Source organism: Urocitellus parryii, chromosome 7 (genome assembly GCF_045843805.1).
Source record: "Urocitellus parryii isolate mUroPar1 chromosome 7, mUroPar1.hap1, whole genome shotgun sequence".
NCBI classification, from domain to species: Eukaryota; Metazoa; Chordata; class Mammalia; order Rodentia; family Sciuridae; genus Urocitellus; species Urocitellus parryii.
In genome coordinates, this window is record NC_135537.1 from 143,166,663 (window position 1) to 143,186,583 (window position 19,921).

At 42.5% G+C, this 19,921-nt stretch overlaps 2 protein-coding genes across 3 annotated transcripts in view; both read right to left on the reverse strand.

The window, feature by feature from the left end:
- Positions 1-8,808: 8,808 nt before the first annotated feature.
- Positions 8,809-14,143, reverse strand: Coprs (coordinator of PRMT5 and differentiation stimulator). The gene is made up of 4 exons (XM_026388931.2): positions 13,999-14,143; positions 11,928-11,994; positions 10,002-10,220; positions 8,809-9,230 (listed from the first exon to the last, which is right to left on the reverse strand). The coding sequence occupies exons 1-4, from the start codon at positions 14,095-14,097 to the stop codon at positions 9,061-9,063; spliced, it is 555 nt and encodes a 184-aa protein (XP_026244716.2). The 5' UTR covers positions 14,098-14,143; the 3' UTR covers positions 8,809-9,060.
- A 3,756-nt stretch (positions 14,144-17,899) lies between these two features.
- The window catches only part of Utp6 (UTP6 small subunit processome component), a 35,027-nt gene continuing 33,005 nt past the window's right edge, over positions 17,900-19,921 (reverse strand). Inside the window, exon 19 of one of the 2 annotated variants that reach the window (XM_077800784.1) lies at positions 17,900-18,169. In XM_077800784.1, coding sequence (XP_077656910.1) covers positions 18,015-18,169 — 155 coding nt within the window. In that variant the 3' untranslated portion in view covers positions 17,900-18,014. The remainder of the gene's footprint in view (positions 18,170-19,921) is intronic. The other variant, XM_077800785.1, reaches the window with a different exon arrangement.

Below are 19,921 nucleotides of genomic sequence, written 5' to 3' on the forward strand. Positions count from 1 at the left end.
TCCATTCCCACTCCTGTCAGCCCTACCTTCTCGATGGAGTCCCAACCAGCCCACCTCCCTCCACCTCCATCACTGTCCTCTCTTGCTGGACAACTGACAGCCCCCCACCAGCCTGGCCTCCCTGCCTTCAGCCTCCTACCACTTCTCCCCACCAGAAACTAGAAGAATCTTCTTTAAGTGAAAATTTGTCTGTGTTGCCTTCCTCCTAAGAAACCTTCAAGCTGTTGGCATAATGTTCAAGGTCCCTTGCTTATGGGACTTCATCCCCCACTCTGTACCTTGCCAGTTCTCCCTAATACGTCAAGTCTTCTCATACCTGAGGTCTTTGTACACACTGCTCCCTCAGGCTGGGTGACGTCCCCACCACCACTTGCCTGACCAAGTCCTTAAGGACTAGCTTAGGGGCTGTCTCCCTTGAGGGGTCTCCTTGACCTCACAGCCCTTCCTCTGAGTTTACTTTTATCATGGTCCTTCCACAGTATTTTAAGGGCCTTTGTGTGTGCTATCACCTCCCCCTCTAGAGTCTGAACTCCCTAAAAGCAAGAACTAGGTGGGGCCTCCGCCTCTTCACCCTCAGAACACAGTATATAGCAGAAGTTCAGAAATAAATGAATGAATAAAGACCAAATCTACAAAGAAGTCCTTTTGCTTTGTGTGAAAGTCCTAGACTTCTGCTAAATCTAAATGTTTCCCACTTTGGTAGCACAAATGCACAAGCCCAAAAACTTGGCATCAGAAAACTATGTTCCATCCTATCCTACCTTTGCGACCTTGGGCTAGCTATCTGGCCTTCCCCAAGCCTCTGTGAAACCTGCTTCATTAGAACAAGCACCTAGCATATAATTTGGTAGAGGAATACAGAGCAATACGTTTACCATTCTTTGCATCTGCACACCTTTGAAGTCAGAATTGAAGGTAGGTATTGGAGGCAGGGTATCTGATGTCCCTTACCTAAGAGCTCACAGTAACCTTTTCTGAGAACACTTAGGTATAAAATCTGGAGTAAATACTAAGAATGCATAGGTGAGTCTGTCAACTAGCAAGAAACTGACTAAACAGGGAAGTAAACTTGAGCTGGCCTGAATTTCTCCATAGGACACTCTGAAGACTGTGGAGTCAGTGGGTCTTTACTGCCACCTGCTGGATGAGTGGAATAAAACCAGAGGCCGCAGCCAGGAGAAATTCAGGCCCCAGCCTGGAGTTGCCAAACACATGGCTCTAACTTATATCTGCCACATTTGTTCAACAGCTAATGAAAAGCTGTCAGAGGAGACTGCTTTTGAAATAAAAACCACTTCGCCAGAAAAAAAAAAAGAAAGAAAATGAAAACCTACTACACCTTGTAATGGTCAGGAAGTGGAAGCGAGCCCCTGGGATAAATTCTGATTCACAGGAAAGAAGGACCCCAGAAGCCTGTGAGGTGGAGGGAAAGATCTTCCTTAGAAGAAAACACAGCCCTATTTTACCCCCCAGGCCATCACCAAGTATAAATCCTGGTGGAATTCTCCAAACCTGAGTGCTCTGGAACCCAGCTGAACATCAACAAGGCAGAATCTAGCTCAGTCTGGGAACCAGCTCAAAAGAAACTGCCGGAAGCAGGGAGGCCATTCTTTCCAAAGGCCTTGGCTTTGCAGTCAGACTTGCTAAGTCAACAAAGTGGGAGCCAGCCCTGCCTCTTGCCTTCCTGTTACACCCTCCAACTACTTCTCCCTCCAAGCTGGTTCTCCTTGGTCTGCCACGCTCACATCAGGACACACACGTGCTTACACACAGAGTACTCCAGATTCACCATTCCCCGTTGTCTGGAAGAACTGTGCAGGGGGCACACATGAGCTGCAGCCAGGGTTAGTTTTTCTCTTTCTCCATATTCCAACCATCCTGGGAAAACAATGCAAACTTCAGAAAACCAAGGGCAGAGCAGCACCAAGTATTTACTTAGCCAATGAGTTTGCTTCCTACTCCCAGAGAGGCAGTCTCAGATTTCCTTGGGACAGCAGCGCTTGAAGGAGTCTAGCCAGTTGCTTCCGTACCTGAAGAATGGTCTACACAGCCTCTACAATTAACTTTTTTTTAATATTTATTTTTTGGTTAGATACAATACCTTTATTTTGTTTATTTATTTTTATGTGGTGTTGAGGATCGAACCCAGGGCCTCGCGCATGCTAGGCGAGCGCTCTACCACTGAGCTACAACCCCAGCCCTACAATTAACTTCTGAGGAAAGGGGAAAGGCTCCTCTAGACCCAGGCACAGAAGTCTGGGAGTGAAGGCAGGGGAAGCCCTGCCCTGCGCAACCTCCTATGCAAGGGTCTCATGATGCCCAGACAACCATGGTAACACAGCAACAAACTAAGGGATGGGGTGAAGGGGTACATTCCCCCAGAACCACCCCAAAACAAGAAAGCCATAAGACAGAAACAAGTGGGAGCCATGAAACATACACAAAATTATCTATACAAATTGGAAACAGCCAGGTCTGGGGTGTAGCTCAATCGTATCGAGTGTATGCTTAGCATGAGTGAGGTTCTGAGTTCAATCTGCAGCACACACTCCTCAAAAAATTGTGACTAGCACAATTCTGTTTGTCCTATCACAGAACTAAAATTGCAAGTTTCTCATCAAGATAGAAAATAAAAATAAAGACTTAGGAGCACCTTGGTATTGATCAACCAATGATGATACCTCAAGTATACCATTTCTAACTCATTGATGATTTGTCCCCAGGCCCCTGGCAGAAACCAGTTTACATCCGGGCTTCTGTAACTTTGTATCTCTTATATCCTGGGGATCAAGAAGCAAAACTGTCATTCTTTCCAATCATCCTAATTTCCTGTCCCCAGCTCCCACTCACTGTCTAGAGTTGTCACAGCCTTAGAGCTGTGCCAGGGCCTCAAGCAGTGAGGCACATGCAGGTGGACAACAAGTCCTCCAATGTCCATCTTCAAAGGTCCACCATATTCCCAGGGCCCATCTGGGTCCATCAGGTTCTTGGAAAGTTCAAGGAATGAGCCTCTCTTGAAAGATGTCCTGCTGTCCAGAGGTACCAAAGCCTAGCCCTCCCAGAGGACTTGACTCTCCAGAGGCTTTTTTCCTTTGCCCTACAGAAAACACTATCCCTCCAAGTCTCCTCAAGAAGCACAATGCCTGGGGAACAATGTGGTCAAATTATACAGTGATATTGTTTGCATGTACAAATATACCACAATGAATCTGACCTTTATGTACAACTCTGATGCACCAATAAAAGAAAGGGGAAAAAACTTAAGAGGATACACAAAACCCTAAATAAATCCCTTTTGTAAAAGATTTCTTGGTATTCTGTACCCTGCCACATGCCTCTGCTAAGGTGATGAGCACAATGCCTGCTGTCTGTTTGCAAAGGGAAATGGACAAACGACCGAAGATAAGCAATGGTTCATCTCCAATGTCGTCCAGACATACTTGATGAAGACGTATCTACTCTCCCTTCCTTTATCCAAGACTTTGGCCACAGTCGTGGTGGGTCTTTTTCTTCTTTGGTACTGGAGATTGAACTCAGGGGCACTCGCCGATGGAGCTGCATCCCCAGCCCTATTTTGTATTTTATTTAGAGACAGGGACTCACTGAGTTGCTTAGCACCTCACTTTTGCTAAGCCTGGCTTTGAACTCAAGATCCTCCTGCCTCAGCCTCCCAAGCCACTGGGATTACAGGTATACGCCACCACCCCTAGCCAATTTCTTTCTTGATAAAACGATATTATTTGAAAGAAGTATCAGAATAAATGTTTCTCATTTGTTCTTCTCGGACCCTTAGTACCTATATTTTTCAGCAGCCTCTGTCCACTTTTGTCCCTCTCTCTATTCCCTCCTTTTCTCTCCCCTCACACATTCTGAGAAAAAACTGGCCAGAAGTCACCACTGCCCCAGTCAAGACCTCGAGATAACAGTGCCACAGGCAGCAGCTCAGTGGTCACACAAATGCCGTGGCTCCAATCATCACATCATGTGAACATTCTGATTCCCATGTCCAAAAAGGACTTTTAGGCTTCCTTGACTTCACTTTATAAAAGACAGCCACTTCCTCTTCCTTAAGACTTTCTTATTAGATTTGGGAAGAATGGCACCTACACTCACCTGGTTTTCACCCTCTGCTGCCACTATGGCCCTCGAGGCAAAGATCCTTCCTCCTACTCAAGTTCGGCTCTCTTTCTCAACATACCCAGCCTCACGCAACAATGTCAACCTCCCTCAGTGCTGAAACCTACAGAAACCTCCAAAAGTCCCAGATTTGCACCTCCAGCATTTCCTCTCTCCCCTCACTATTTCGTATACCGAAAATAAAAAGCCAGTGAGAAGAGAAGATTGCTAATTTCCAGTACTTGAGCGTCAGGACCACAGAGCTGACCAGGGTCAAATGGGTAGAGAACAGCTCAATGCAAGACTTGTAACAAATAGCACAAAAGGATTTGCAGACAGTGTTAAGGCCAGTAAGCAACAGCCTCAATTCTGAGACTGAGGCTTCTTAGCTTAGTGTTATGGTGTGGATATGAGGTGTCCCCCAAAAACCTCACATGTGAGACAATGGAAGAAGGTTCAGAGAAATGATTATGAAAGCCTTGGCCAGTCAGTGAATTAATCACCTAATGGAATTAATTGAGTGGTAATTAAAGGCAGGTGGGGCATGGCGGGTGGAGCATGGCTTTGGGGTATATGTTTTTATCTGACAAGTGGAGATCTGCTTTCTGATCATGTGAGCTGCTTCCCTCTGCCACACTCTTCTGCCATGATGCTCAGCCTCAGCTTGAGCCCCGAGGAGTGAAGTCTGCTGCCTATGGATTGAGACCTTTGAAACCGTGAGCCCCCAAATAAACTTTTTTAAATATTTCTTTCTTAGTTGTAGTTGGACACCATACCTTTATTTTATTTATATGTGGTGCTGAGGATTGAACCCATGGCCTCCCAAGCGCTCTCCCACTGAGCCACAACCCCAGCCCCCAAATAAACTTTTCATCCTCTAAAATTGCTCTGGTCAGGTCCTACAGTCACAGCAGCGAAAAAGCTAACTAAAACACTTAGTACCAGAGATTCGGATAAACAGAAGATTTTTTTTAATTTTTGTTTAATATCTAAAATTGTAAGTCTTCATTATAAAAAGCTGATTAGAAAACATTGTGGTATTTCCTTTAATTCAACTGTGTGTGTGTGTGTGTGTGTGTGTGTGTGATTGTGCATGCTAAGCACATACTCTACCACTAAGCTATACCCCCATACCTAATTTTTTTTTTATATTTTTTGGTTATACATGAACACAATATCTATTTTTATATGATGCTGAGGATCAAACCCAGTGCCTCGCATGTGAGAGACAAGCTCTTTGCCACTGAGCCACAACCACAACCCCCCAATTCTTTTTTTTTTTTTAACTTTATGTATTTCTTTCTTTAATGTGGTGCTGAGGATCAAACCCAGTGCCTCACAGGTGTGAGGCAAGCACTCTACCCCTGAGCCACAACCCTAGCCACCCCCACCAATTGGTTTTTTTTTTTTTTTTTTAAAGAGAGAGTGAGAGAGGAGAGGGAGAGAGAGAGTTTTTTTAATATTTATTTTTTAGTTCTTGGCGGACACAACATCTTTGTTGGTATGTGGTGCTGAGGATCGAACCCGGGCCGCACGCATGCCAGGCGAGCGCGCTACCGCTGAGCCACATCTCCAGCCCCCAATTGGTTTTTAAATAACCATGATTTGTTATTTATCAAATAAATAATCTCCTTTACAAATTCAAGTCTTCTCAGACATACACTGGTTTTAGAGAAAAAAGCTTACTTATTTTGAATCAAAGGTTTGCAGATTAAAGTACAGCTGTAAACTCACCATTTCTGGACATCTCTCTCTTCTGCTCCTATATGTTGGTTTTCTGGGGTTTAGATTTTTGGTACCAGGGATTGAACCCAGAGGTGCTTAACCACTGAGCCACATCCCAGCCCTTTTTGAAATAGGGCCTAAATTGCAGAGGGCCTCACTAAGCTGCTGAAGCTGGTTTTGAACTTATAGTCCTCCTGCCTCAGCCTCCCAAGCTGCTGAGATTATAGGAGTGTACCATACACTGGTCCTATGTACTGTTTTTAAAATGGTAAATTAAATAAGAATCGCAACTAATCCTACTCTAATTAATCTAATCAAATTAGATTAATCCTAATCTAATTTGACCACAAAGACTTTTTAAAGGTTCTTCAAAAACTGGTTCTTGCCATGTGTGGTGGCCCACACCCACAAATCCCAAGGATTCATGAGGCCAAGGCAGGAGGTTCAAGGTTGGCCTAAGCAACTTAGTGAGACCCTGCCTCCAAAAATATTTTTTAAAAGGGGCTTGGGATATAGCTCAGTGATAAAGCATCCCTGAGTTCAATTCCCAGTACCAAAAAATAGTAACAAAAAACTGATTCCTTTCCATCACCAGTCTGGTATATGATCAGACAAGGCAAATATTGTACCCATTACTGAAGGGAACTGAGTTTGGAACAATATTAACTGAACATTGTCATGCTTGGCCAGGAAAGAGATGCTGAGAGGTGAGCCACGGTCCTGACCTCAAAGAGGGAGGCAGACCATAGACCAACCACCGAGGCAAAGTAAGCCAAGTTTCCTAATTAGTCAGAAAAGGAAGACTAGACATAGGACAGATTCTGCTCTAGAATAACATCTTGTGTCTGCTTTAAATACCTGAGTATAAAATCTAGATTAAAATAACAATACATACAAGCAGTGGCTAGGGGTATAGCTCAACAGAAGAGCAAGTGCTGAGCATGAACAAGGCTCTAGCTTTAATCCCCAAAATACCCTCCGACAAAAAAAGCAGAAAAATATTATGTATAAGAGCAAAATTGCCTACACATTCATCACCTAACCAAATTGGTTTCCTTTGTTCATTATTACCTCTGAAGTTTTATCACTTGCTCATGTAATTATATATGATCTTCTCAGAGTAGTTTTAGTCTATATTGGCACTGATCATGTCATTAGTATTTTTCCACTTCCAACTCCATACTTCTTTTTCTTCATTCCTGCCTCTGTGATTACTGATGTTCTCCACATCTTTCTCTATGTTACATGGTGGACACCAAAACAATATTTAAATCAGATTTGAAAAATGTTTAGCTGGGTATGGTGGCACATGCCTGTGATACCAGCAACATGGGAGGCTGAGGCAGGAGGATTCCAAGTTTGAGGCCAGCCTGGGAAAATTAGATCCTTTCTCAAAACAGAAAATAAAAGGGGTTGGGGTTGTGGCTCAGTAGCACAGTGCTTGCTTGGCATGCATGAGGCACTGGGTTTGATCCCTGGCACCACATAAAAATAAAAATAAAAAAATAAAGGTATTGTGTCCATCTACAACTAAAAGGAAAATCTTTAAATAAATAAATAAAAATAAAAGGGTCTGTGATAAAGCTCAGCGGAAGAACACCCCTGGGTTCAATCCCCAGTACTACCAAAAAGAAAAAAAAAAAAGGAAAGAAAAATAATTCAGGGTTCAAGGCCTGGGGTTGTGGCTTAGTGGCAGAGTTTGCCTTGCATATGTGAGGCACTGGGTTCAATCCTCAGCACCACATAAAAAATAAATAAGCCAAATAAAGATATTGTTTCCATCTATAACTAAAAAAAAAAAAATTTAAGACAAAAGAATTCAAATAGTCATGTTTAATTAACTGCTTTGATATTTACTTCAATTTTAGATCTCAAACTTCTCCTTGATTCAGTTTTGATGAGACAGATGAGAAACAATCCTAGATGGGGCCCAGACTCCCCTGCTATGTTCTCTCATATGCCAGGCCGGTGAAGAGAACATATTGTGTGCATCTGGGTCCCTGTTAGGCCACTCAAGACCTCTTAGGGAGGTCTTGCATCCTCAACTTTGAAATGAGATAAATTTTAAAAATTATATGTATGTGTGTGTGTGGGGGGGGTGTAACTTCATATAAATGAAAATGTTAAAGATTAAATGGAGGGCTGGGGTTGTGGATCAGTGGTAGAGTGCTCACCTAGCACTAGCACGTGTGAGGCACTGGGTTCAATCCTCAGCACCAGATGAAAATAAATAAACAAAATAAAGGTATTGTGTCCAACTACAACTAAAAATTAATATTTAAAAAAAAAGATTAAAAAGAGGGGCTGGTGTTGTGGCTCAGTGACAGAGCGCTTGCCTAGCATGAGTGAGGCACTGGGTTCGATCCTCAGCACCATATAACAATAAATAAAATAAAGGCCCATTGACAACTAAATAAAAAATAATTTAAAAAGAAAGATTAAATGAAAAAACAAAATTTTCTGCCAATTAAGGATTATATAATTGTTGGCTTATTTAGTTTGCCATTTAGTTTCTCAGGCTACAGAAAATCCTTATAAACTAAGACAGTGTTCCATTTTCCCAACTAATGGGAACAGAAATAAGTGGCAGTCACAATGTCTCTTGGACTCCAACCACTTGTCAAAATTGTCAGATCTAGGGGCTGGGGTTGTGGCTCAGTGGTAGAGTGCTCACCTCACACACATGAGGTTCTGGGTTCGATCCTCAGCACCACATAAAAATAAATAAGTGAAATAAAGGAATTGTGTCCAACTATAACTACAAAATAAATATTTTTAAAAAAGTGTCAGATCTACAGAAGCAAAATTAAAATTCTTTTTCTTTCCCAGAGTAGTTTTTTTTAAGTTCCCTGATAGTCAATCCTTAAAATGTCTTTTGGGGACTTCAAATGAAGTGAGTAGGGCCTTGCTCAGAAGCACCTAATTTAAAGGAAGAAAGGAGACAAAGCATATTGACTTTTTTCCTACCTTTATTTATAAAGAACACAAGTCCTCCTGACACAGACACGAAAACGCACACATCCCAAGGAGGAGTCTTACAAACAACAGAAACAACAGAGCTGGGGAGAACAGTGGGACCTTATTTTCATACCAGTCTGCGTACCCCAGGCTCAGGAACCATTAGGAACATTGTCTCAATTAGGACATCTCACCTCAAAGACAGGAAGAGAGATCTTGATTGAGAGGACCCACCTACCCATAAGGCAGAAAGCTCCACATTCAATCTTCGGCATCATCAAACTGTCCCGTTTCAAAGACCATCTTGGAATAGTGGGGTATCAGTGGAGGTGGATGGTGCCAACTGGGGTCATAGATCATGTCTCCTTGTGGGGCACAGCATACCCAAGGGTTGATCTCTTGAGAAATGCTCCCCTGGATGTCGTCAGCATCTGCAGACAGTTTCAAAAAACAGACTTAAGGGCTGGGCTGTGGTTCAGTGGTAGAGTGCTTGCCTAGCATGTGTAAGGGTTTGATCCTCAGCACCACATACAAATAAATAAATAAAATAAAGGTATTGTGTCCATCTACAGCTAATATTAAAAAAAAAAAAAAAAAAGATTAAACACTGGGCATGATGGTGCACACTTGTAACCCCAGCAACTCAGCAACTTAGCAAGGCCCTAAGCAACTTATGAGACCCTGTCTCAAAATAAAAATCAAAAATAAAAGGGATTGGGGATGTGGCTCAGTGGTTCAATCCCCAGTACCAAAAGAAAATAATCCAGACTGAAAGAAAGAAGGAGGGTAAAAACAAATTAAAAAAAAAATGCCTAGGGGGCAGACACTTGATTTGTTTTCTATAATAACACATAAGTGCAGACAGACACACACACTGCACCCTACCCTTCTGAATAAGTGCACCCACGGTCATTCTGAACAATCCATGTTTGTGCTTCTCAAACAAGGTTCTAAGCAGTGGAGAGGAAGCAAGAGGGTAGGTATACAAAGATCATATCATACAAAGATTTCTAGAGAGGAACTTTTTTTTCCATGTGAAAATAAAGTGCTATATTATGGAGTCCACTGAAAAATTAGGGGGGTAGTTGATATAAAAAAAGCAGCTGTCACAAAAATTTCTGACCTGTAACAAATCAGAGACAGAATTCTTACATATGGACTCCTCTTTTAAACTGTTAGCACCCCAGAAACTCCACACCTACCATAAGGATTTCCTTGATCCGCTTTCAACTCCAAGTCCCAGTCCTCATTGAAAAGATCAGCCGCCTGCTCCTTGGGCTGACAGTGTGCTCCTTCTGACAGCTCCCAGGTATTCAGTTCCCCATCAGACTCCTCCTCCTCCACAGCAAAGCCTTCCTCTTCAGAATGTGTGCCTTCGCCATGGGTAGGAATGTCATTAGGGATGCTCTGTGCTCCACTGGCTAAGAAATCCACAAAAGGAAGGTCTTAAAATTGACAAACCAGAGAAGACCTGCTTGTGAGCTTGAAAAATGTTTGGCAGACTTACTAAGAGGGCAGTAAAACAAGTGTACGGGGCTCTTTAGTCACCTGGGAACCTACAAAAATAATATTCTGTTTGTTTTTAGAAGCAGAGTCGATGTTTTGTCTTCAACAAGACCATCAGGGCTCTGCAGTTGGCACAGGGAGCTGAGCACAGTTCACAGTAGCAGGTGGTGGACATGTCACCACACCAAAGCGACTATGGCAAATGATACGCTTTCATAATACAAGCTTATATTGAATTTTGCTTTTCAATTCCTCCCCTCAGCCTCAAAGAGCATGGCAGGGGTGAGTGCAGGTACAAGGGGCACTGGAGAAATGCAGGCAGAAAAGCAGAATCCATCCCAGCGGCAGCTGGTAGAGTGCTTGCCTTGCATGCACAAGGCCCTGGGTTCAATCTCCAGCATCAAAAAAAAAAAAAAAGAAAGAAAGAAAGAAAATAAAGGTATTGTGTGTCCATTTACAACTAAATATATATGCAATAAATAAATAAAGAACAACAGCTAAAAGCAACAAGGTAATATTCACAATATGGCATCTGAAGCCAGACTGCCTGGGCTCAAATCTTATCTGCCAATTCCTAAATGTGTAACTGAGCCAAAATGTACTTAGCTGATTCCTCAATAACAGAGAATTATCATATGATCCAGCAATTCCACACCTAAATATATACCCCAAAGGACTGATAACAGGTTTTAAACAAAACAAGAATGTTCACAGCACCACAGTTCACAATCACCAAAAGGCAGACAGCACCCCACATGTGCACCAACGGACGATGATACATGAATGTGGTATTATCCATGCATGGAACTATTCAGCCATAAAGAGGACTGAGGTGCTGATACGTGCTGCGACACGAACAAGCCTTGAAAATATTACGATGCGTTGACAGAAGCCAGACACCAAAAACCACATGTTCTGTGATTCCATTTATAGTTGACTCACATTTGCCTATCCATAATAGGTAAATTGATAGAGACAGAAAGCAGATTAATGGTTTGGGACTCAGAAAAGGGAAGAATAGAGTGTGACTATTCAATGACTACAGGATTTCCTTTTGGGGTGATGAAATGTTCTGGAACTAGACAATGGTAATGACTATACAACACTGTCACTGTGCTAAATGTGAATATACATGTTATGAGCTCGATCTAGATCAGCAGCATTCACCAGAACTTTCTTCATTGATGGAAATGTTTTATTATCTGTGCTGTTCAATAGCACTACTCACATGTGACTACTATGCATGTGAAATGTGGCCAGTGTACATAAGGAACCAAATTTCTCATTTTATTTAACTTACCTTCACCGAGCATCAGTGGCCAGTGGACTATATTAGATAGGACAGTTTGGGATCCTCTCCCCACTCCTCAGAATACCCTAGGTGGTAGGTACTATTAGCCCCATTTTAAAGATGAAGAGAGGACATAGAACTTGAGAAGCTTCCCTCATGGAAGCTCTAGTAATAGCTTCCAAATGAGGACACTGCGGAAACACTGGGCAGAGAAGGCAACTCAATGGCCCACAGGACCGACTAACAGGAAAGGCAAACGAGACCCAACGGACTGTCCTCTCTCTTTTGTTCCCTCTCTCCCGACATCCACCCTTCTCTGCTGTCTACTTGCCTAGTCGATCCATGGCTGCATCAGTCTCTCTCTCCTGATCAAGGTGGTCCACTGTGCCAAAGCCAGCCTGAGGAAGAAGAAATAATTACCAGGGACTTGGGTATCTGGACATGCCCAGTAGAAAGCCACTGCCTCCCAGCTCCAAAGTCCCCCTCCAATACTCCCCGCCTTGGTGCAGGGCTGGGACCTTCAACCCACATTTCTGCTTTGTCCTGGTACAATCAGCAGGGATGGCAAGAGAAGCACCTTGTTTCTCCCCTGGCACTGGGAGTGCCAGCCCAAAGCAGCCACTGAATCCGTCTGCCAGTTTTGCCAGGTTTGCAGAGCCAGCCTCATCCCAAGACCTCTCCTTCAAGCTCAGGGATCCTAACACTAGCTGAAGCAATGCCCCATGACCAAAGGCTGGCACTGCAGCTCTACAAAGCCTATCCTCTAGGCCGGGTGGTGCACGCCTATAATCCCAGTGGGTTGGGAGGCTAAACCAGGAGGATCATGGATTCAAAGCCAACCTCTGCAAAAGCGAGGCACTAAGCAACTCAGTAAGATCCTGTCTCTAAATAAAATACAAAACAGGGCTAGGATGTGGCTCAGTGGTCCAGTGCCCCTGAGCTCAATCCCCAGTACCCACTCCCCAAAAAGCCTATACTCTAAACTTATAAATTTTAATCTTCGACTTTATCCCTGTTCCCTCAGTCACAGGGTTGGCAGCTATTTCCTGCAGTTGCTGCCTCTGTGTGCACTTTTTACCTTCTACCTTTTCAAATACTTAAAATACTTCACATCTAGTTAACAATTCCTTCTATCAAACTCCTGTCTCCTCACAATTCCTCTACCACTGAGCTATATTGCCAGCACTTTTTTTAATTTTTTGAGACAGGGTCTTACTAAATTGCCAAGGCTGGCGTCAATGTTCTGATCCTCCTGCCTTAGTCTCCCAAGTAGCTGAGACTACAGGCACGTACCACCACACCTGGCTTCCAAGACTGCTTTCTAATGAAACAAGAAATATTGGTGGGCTGGGGATGTGGCTCAAGGGGTAGCGCGCTAGCCTGGCATGCGTGCGGCCCGGGTTCGATCCTCAGCACCACATACAAAACAAAGATGTTGTGTCCGTGGAAAACTAAAATAAATAAATATTAAAATTTTAAAAAAAAGAAAAGAAATATTGGGCTGGGGATGTGGCTCGCCTGGCATGCGCGGGGCGCTGGATTCAATCCTCAATATCACATAAAAATAAAAAATAAAGATATTGTGTCACCTAAAAACTAAAAAATATTCAAAAAAAAAAAGAAATGTTCACAACCTCTATAATTAGACTTGATTTCAATCCTAGCTCCACCATTCATTCAGAATATGACCCCTAGAAATTGGGGGTCACTGTTCTGACCCTGCAGGGGACTTACAATAATGACATAACATTTATACCACCTTTGATGCTTAGATAAGCATTCCATTCATCCATCCAATTAATATACGTTTGTATGTTCCAGGCACAATGCTAGTTGCTTGGGTAAATAGCCCTAAAGAGAGGGTTCTTCCCTCAAAAAGCAGGTGATAACTATAAGAATGGTCTTGGGAAAAAAAACGGTGCTTTCTGGCGCGCACGTGAAAACAAGTTTCTGGAAAACCTGCGTCAAATGGGCCTTTTGATTTCATTAAATAGAAAAAAAGAGTGCCCAAGTGACATCATCAGGTACTTAGGTTAACTGAGCATGCCCACCAATAGACAGAGGTTCCCAAGGTAAAGCCCCTCTCCTCGTTGTCCTCACCAGATCCTGGCCCAGGCCCCCGGCGGCGGGCCCCAGCTCTCGTTCATCAGCATCACCTCCCATTTACCAAGCATGCAAAGGCGCCCCGAAGCCCACAGCCTTCCCAGCCCTGCGACGCGCCCACCCACGCCCTGGGGTTCCCCGCCCGGCAGCCAGTCCACCGGCAGTTTCCAGCCTTAGCGCGCGCCCAAACGGCGCTTCCCAGGCTCGGCTGTCGCCGCCCGGCACCGCCCCGCGAGCCCGGCAACTTCCCGCCCCGGGCCGCTGGCAGTAGCTGCGTCCGGTCCCGGCGGGGAGCTCACCTCCGGACTAGGGGGAGCCTCCTGCGAGCTCTGCAGCTGGGGACCCCGCGGCGGCCCAGCGGCCCCCAGAGCCTGGGACCCGGCCGACTGAAGGTCCATGCCCGGCTGCCCGCGGCTCGGCGCCCGGGACGCGGCGCCGCCACGTGATGCGCCGGCCCGACTGCCAGCTCGAGGATACGCCGCTGAGGGGCCAATCAGCCGCGGGTGTTCTCGACCGGGGCGGGACAGGGGTCACCAGGAAGCCAGGGGCGGGGCGGCGCAGGGGGCGGGGCCCGCCGCGGGGGTAGACACTGGCCACCTACCCCACGCGGAGCCAGAAACAGTCCAATCCCGGGTGCAGATTCTGGGAACAACTAGCCGGGATGGACGACTAGCTGGGTCCGACATGGCAAGTGTTATCCCTGCCCAACCATGCTGGATGTATTTCAGCTTCAACACCTCCTTTCCCGTTAGAACACGAAATTACCAGATAGGACATAAAGCCCAGCTGTCAAAACAATGTTATTGATGGGCTGGGGATGCAGCTCAGTTGTGCAAGGCCCTAGGTTCAATCCCCAGTAGCAAAAAAAAAAAAAACCAACCCATAACCTGCTAATGCCATTGAGGCTCACATTTCACTCCATATCCTTTCACAGGTCTTCAGGCTAGAATTGTACTGTCACCTATCCATCCGCAAATAAATAAGGCAATTCAGCAGCCCAGTAAGTCCTCACTTGGAGTTTATCAATAAAGCTAATCCATTACAAACCAGGATAGATGATCAAAACAACAAATTCCTACAATGTTTGGACACAATAGAGGCCGGAAAACCCTAGACCGTCTCCTGTGACAGCAGAATCTGACAGGAAGTCTTATCTTTTAATGCCCAAAGTCTGGTAGTCTACAGTTTTTTCCCTTGAGCAAATAAAGTGCTATTCGGCAACGGGCAAGGCCTGACATCCCCCCCTCCCAAAACCCAACTATAAAGCAGCCTTCACTGGGACCCCCCCACCACGCCCTGCCCAGCAATGACTAAATTCTAACAAATCAATGCAAGGAGTGATCACATTACCAGTAGACATGAAAATTGGATTCCTTGCTCACCTTATTTATTTCTTTATTTATTTATTTATCTATCTATACATCTATCTATCTATTTATTTATTTATTTATTGGTACTAGGGATTGAACTCAGGGGTGCTAAACCATTGAGCTAAGTCCCCCAGTGTTTTTTATTTTTTGAGAAATGGTCCCACTAGGTTACCAAGGCTGGCCTCCACTTGCGATCCTCCTGCCTCAGCCTCCCAAGTCACTGGATCAGGCATGTGCCACCACACCCAGCTCAGTTACCAGGCAACATTATGACAGTCTTTGGGAACATTTGCCTTTCTTCATCTCCCTCAATATGTTTGTAAGTGACATAAAGCATTTGAAAAAACTTAAAATTGACACATAATATTCAATATTATTTTATATACTTTCCTATAGAAAAGGAAATGCAACTAATCAACGACATGTTCTGACCCGTGAGTCTGCACAGGCTCTAGTCAGCAATGCTCAACAGCATCTTCTGCATGGTAGAAATTACTAAGCTCCTGAAATGTGGCCAGTATGGGGCTGGGGTTGTGGCTCTGTAGTAGAGTGCTCACCTAGCACACGTGAGGCACTGGGTTCGATCCTCAGCACCACATAAGAATGAAATAAAAATATTGTGTCCACCTACAACTGAAAAATAAATATATAAAAAAAGGAAAGACATGGCCAGTATGAATGAGAATCTGAATTACTTTGTCACACATGGCCACCACACCTACATACAACTCTAGGTGAACTAGCATTTTCATAACCTGCAACACTGAGAGCCATATACAAAGATGTTATGATCCCAGGGTAACCCAACTTCTTTTTTCCCTATCTTATGGGTTAGCATGTATCTCTCTTAAAATAAGGATGCCATGTAAAATTTAGAAAATTAAACTTCCCAGGACTTGAGAAATAAATTTTTCTTAAAGGAAATGACAAGCAAACAACATGTAAGAGCACAAAAGCCCAAAATAAATATGTCCCAAAACACTCTAATAGCATAGAAATTCAATATATACTAAAGGTAGTATCAGAAATCAGCAGAGAGAAAAATGGCCAAACAGCGCCGGAAAACTAGTTAAACGCATTTCTAAAACAGAACTGCACATAAAATTATTTGCAACAAAGAACAAAGGAAAGATTGGCATTCAACATATTAAAAAACTTATAAGTTAGGCCTGGGGATGTGGCTCAGTGGAAGAGCGCTTGTCTAGCATGTTCGAGGCACTGGGTTCGATTCTCAGCACCACATGTAAAAAAGTAAATAAAATAAAGGTCCATGAACAACTAATAAAAATATTTCTTAAATTTATAAATTAGTTAGAAAAAGTAATTTAAAAATATTATGAAAGATGAGAAACACATTAACTTCATTAATCTCAGAAAAACTCATGTCAAAACTGTCACTTTTCAAAATGGCAAAAATACAAATTATAATACCTAGTGCAAACAAGAACATTGCCACTTTCATACTGCTTGAAAGGAGCAAAATGGCAATACATATCAATATTCTCTACAATATATCCTTTGATCCAGAAATTCCACTCATACCAGAAATTCAGTCTCTTAAAGAAAACAATCATGGATGTGGACAAAGAATGACAAAAATCTCTATCAGAAGCATTTATAATTTATATATATATATATATATATATATATATATATATAGAGAGAGAGAGAGAGAGAGAGAGAGAGAGAGAGAGAGAGAGACAAGGTCCAACCAGAGGATTAATAAAATAAATCAGAGCTATTTTTATAATGGAATGTTACAAATTAATTAAAATGTTTTAAGGGTATTTAATGACATAGGATAATAATGTACTATTAAGTGAGACTGCACTGAATGCTTCTCCCAGTGGTATCACAATGTTAAGTTAAATGATATAATTCAAACAATTCTCTCCCCTGCTCCCAGAATGCCCTTTTCTGCCCGAAGTCGTCTTTCCAGGTCTCCCCAGTGAGATACTTCTCTGCCACTCTAATCCACTACCCTGCCCTTTGGTTGCCTCCCCAATACAAATACAAACAATTCTCTGCTTATCTATCCTTAGGACAGATAAAACACGTTTATAGTTTTTAACCTTCTTAAAGGACTTCCCCCTGCCCCACTCAAATTCCAGCACCTTCATCTCTGCTGCTCCAACCAGCTCTCTTTGGATATGCTTTTTTCCAACCCCTACCTCTATCCCCCACAGCGTTCCTTCTTTTGTGCAAATGATAAGAACTCAAATACTTCTGGAATGATCTAAAAATATAAATCCAATTCTGAAAAAGAAAATCAAATTACTAAATCCAACTTAAGCTGGATTACAGGAGGTTTTCAACTTCTCACTACCCTATTTCATCCATATTTCAAATGCATATCCCATATAGTTTCACAGTAAAGAGAGAACAGATAAAACCATATGTCCTCTTTCATTTTAACTGGCTGCTAGGTCTAGATTAGAAGTATATCTGCTTGACCTGGAATAATAACTACAATGCAGTGCAGGATTTCCATATATTTTGAAAAACATTTAAGAACTATGGTTGCCAGGTATCTTGGCACATGCTTGTAATCCCAGCTACTCAGCATCCTGGCTGAGGCAGTTGAATCACAAATTTGATGTCAGCCTGAGCAATTTGGTGAAATCCTGTCTCAATTTTTATTTAAAAAAGGAGGGAAATGGGCTCAGAATGTGGCTCAGTGGTAGAGTATCCCCCCCACCCCCCGCCCAGTTCAATCCCCAGTACAGGAGGAAGGAGGAAAAAAAAAACTAGTAGGTTTGGCCTCAACCAATAGTCATTCAAGAAGCAGTTCTTTTTCCTGAAACTAAAGATTAACACAACACAAAACATCTCAAAATCAATCAGCCATTTTATCTGTCACCTCAATTTACAGACTGATTCATAATACAAAAGTGTCCAGGAGGCTTGCAAGAGGATTTACAAAGTTCGTTGTATTCTTCTCTTCACTAATGTCCAGCCTGATGCATAGCATGTTTGGCTACAAACAACTCTGCTGACTCTCCCTGCAACATCTTCATGGCTCGCCAATAGATCTGCCCACAATTCTCAGGTCTACCAAGTGGGTGATTCAATTCTTCTTTGATGTAGTCCATCCAAAGATCTTTAAAAGGAATGAAAAAAATTACTGTAAACATAGTTAGACAACTAATAAGGCTTTTTAGGCAATTATTTAATACTGATTCAAAATTTCTAAGAAACTTAACTCCTGTTATTTCCCTAGAGCCCTATATGAAGCAATACTTCTCATGGCTTTTTTACATGAAGGTATAGGAAAAGGGTTTTCTGGTTAATAGAAAACCTTCCCATTAATCATGACAGCCTATGTTATTTAATCAACTAAAAATACTAAGATTTTTTAAAAGGGAAGATTTTGTTGAAGTCTCTTTCAAGGCAAGAGTAACCTCAATCAATTCACAAATAACCTTGTTACTGTGCTTAATAAAATTTGTTTGTGTTAGCAAAAAATGCTGCTTTCATCCATTTCACCACATATAGTCTATTGAAAACCAGCAGGAATTGTTGGTGAGATTGTAAATTAGTACAACCACTATGGATTTGAAGGTTCCTCAAATCACCATATGACCCAGCTACACCACTACCCGGTATTTATCCTAAAGAATTAAAGTCGGCATACTACAGCAATACCTGCATAACCATGTTTATAGCAGCACAATCCACAAGAGCCAAACTATGAAACCAACTAGCCTAAGAGTCCATCAATAGACAAATGAATAAAGAAAATACACACACACACAATGGGGTTTTACTCAGCCATAAAGAAAAATTAAATTATGTCATTTGCTGGAAAATGGATGGAACTAGAAACCATAAATTTATGCAAAATAAGTCAAACTTAAGGTCAAGGGTCATGTTTTCCCTCATATGGGGAAGCTGGAGAGGAAAAAGAAAAAGAAAAGTAGGTGGAATCTCATGAAAATTGAAGTGAGATCAGTAGAAGAAAGGAAAGGGACTTGGGAAGGGAAGAAAAGAGAAAGAGGAAATACTGGGGTATGATATTGGCCAAATTATACTGTCATATCATGTGCATATATGAATATGTAACAACAAATCGCACCATTATGTACAACTATAATGCACCAATAAAAAATGGGGGAAAACTTTAAAAAAGAAAACCAGTAGGAGCTAATGTGTTTTTTAAAATGTGAGTTTAATAACTATACTTGGGGGCTGGGGATGTGGCACAAGCAGTAGTGCGCTCGCCTGGCATGCGTGCGGCCCGGGTTCGATCCTCAGCACCACATACCAACAAAGATGTTGTGTCTGCCGAGAACTAAAAAATAAATATTAAAAATTCTCTCTCTCTCTCTCTCTCTCTCTCTCTCTCTCCTCTCTCTCTCTCTTAAAAAAAAAATAATAATAACTATACTTGTCAGTATTTATAAATAAAGCCCCATATTCTACATGACAAAACTATGCCCAGAAGTATGTTGTGCAATTCTTACAAATGGGCAGTGTAGTTGACAGCCATGTTACCATCAGGTCTAACTCCCACACCTTTTTGTTCTTCTGACAAGTTATTTTTTTTTAACTTTAAAATTTTAAACAAATAGATATGTAAAAACTGTATGTATTAATGGGGTAACAGAACATTTGATACATGCATACATAGTACAATGTTTAAATGAGGTTATACATATCTTCTCAAACATTTGTCATGTCTTTATGGTGAAAACTTTCAATATTGTTTCTTCTAGCTTTTTGAAATATGTGGTACATTACTATTATCTATAGTCACCCTACTGTGCTCCTATCAAACTGTAACTTAGTATCCACTGATCAATCTTGCCCTATCCTCCCTCCCTACTACTATGGCCTACTATGACTAATCACC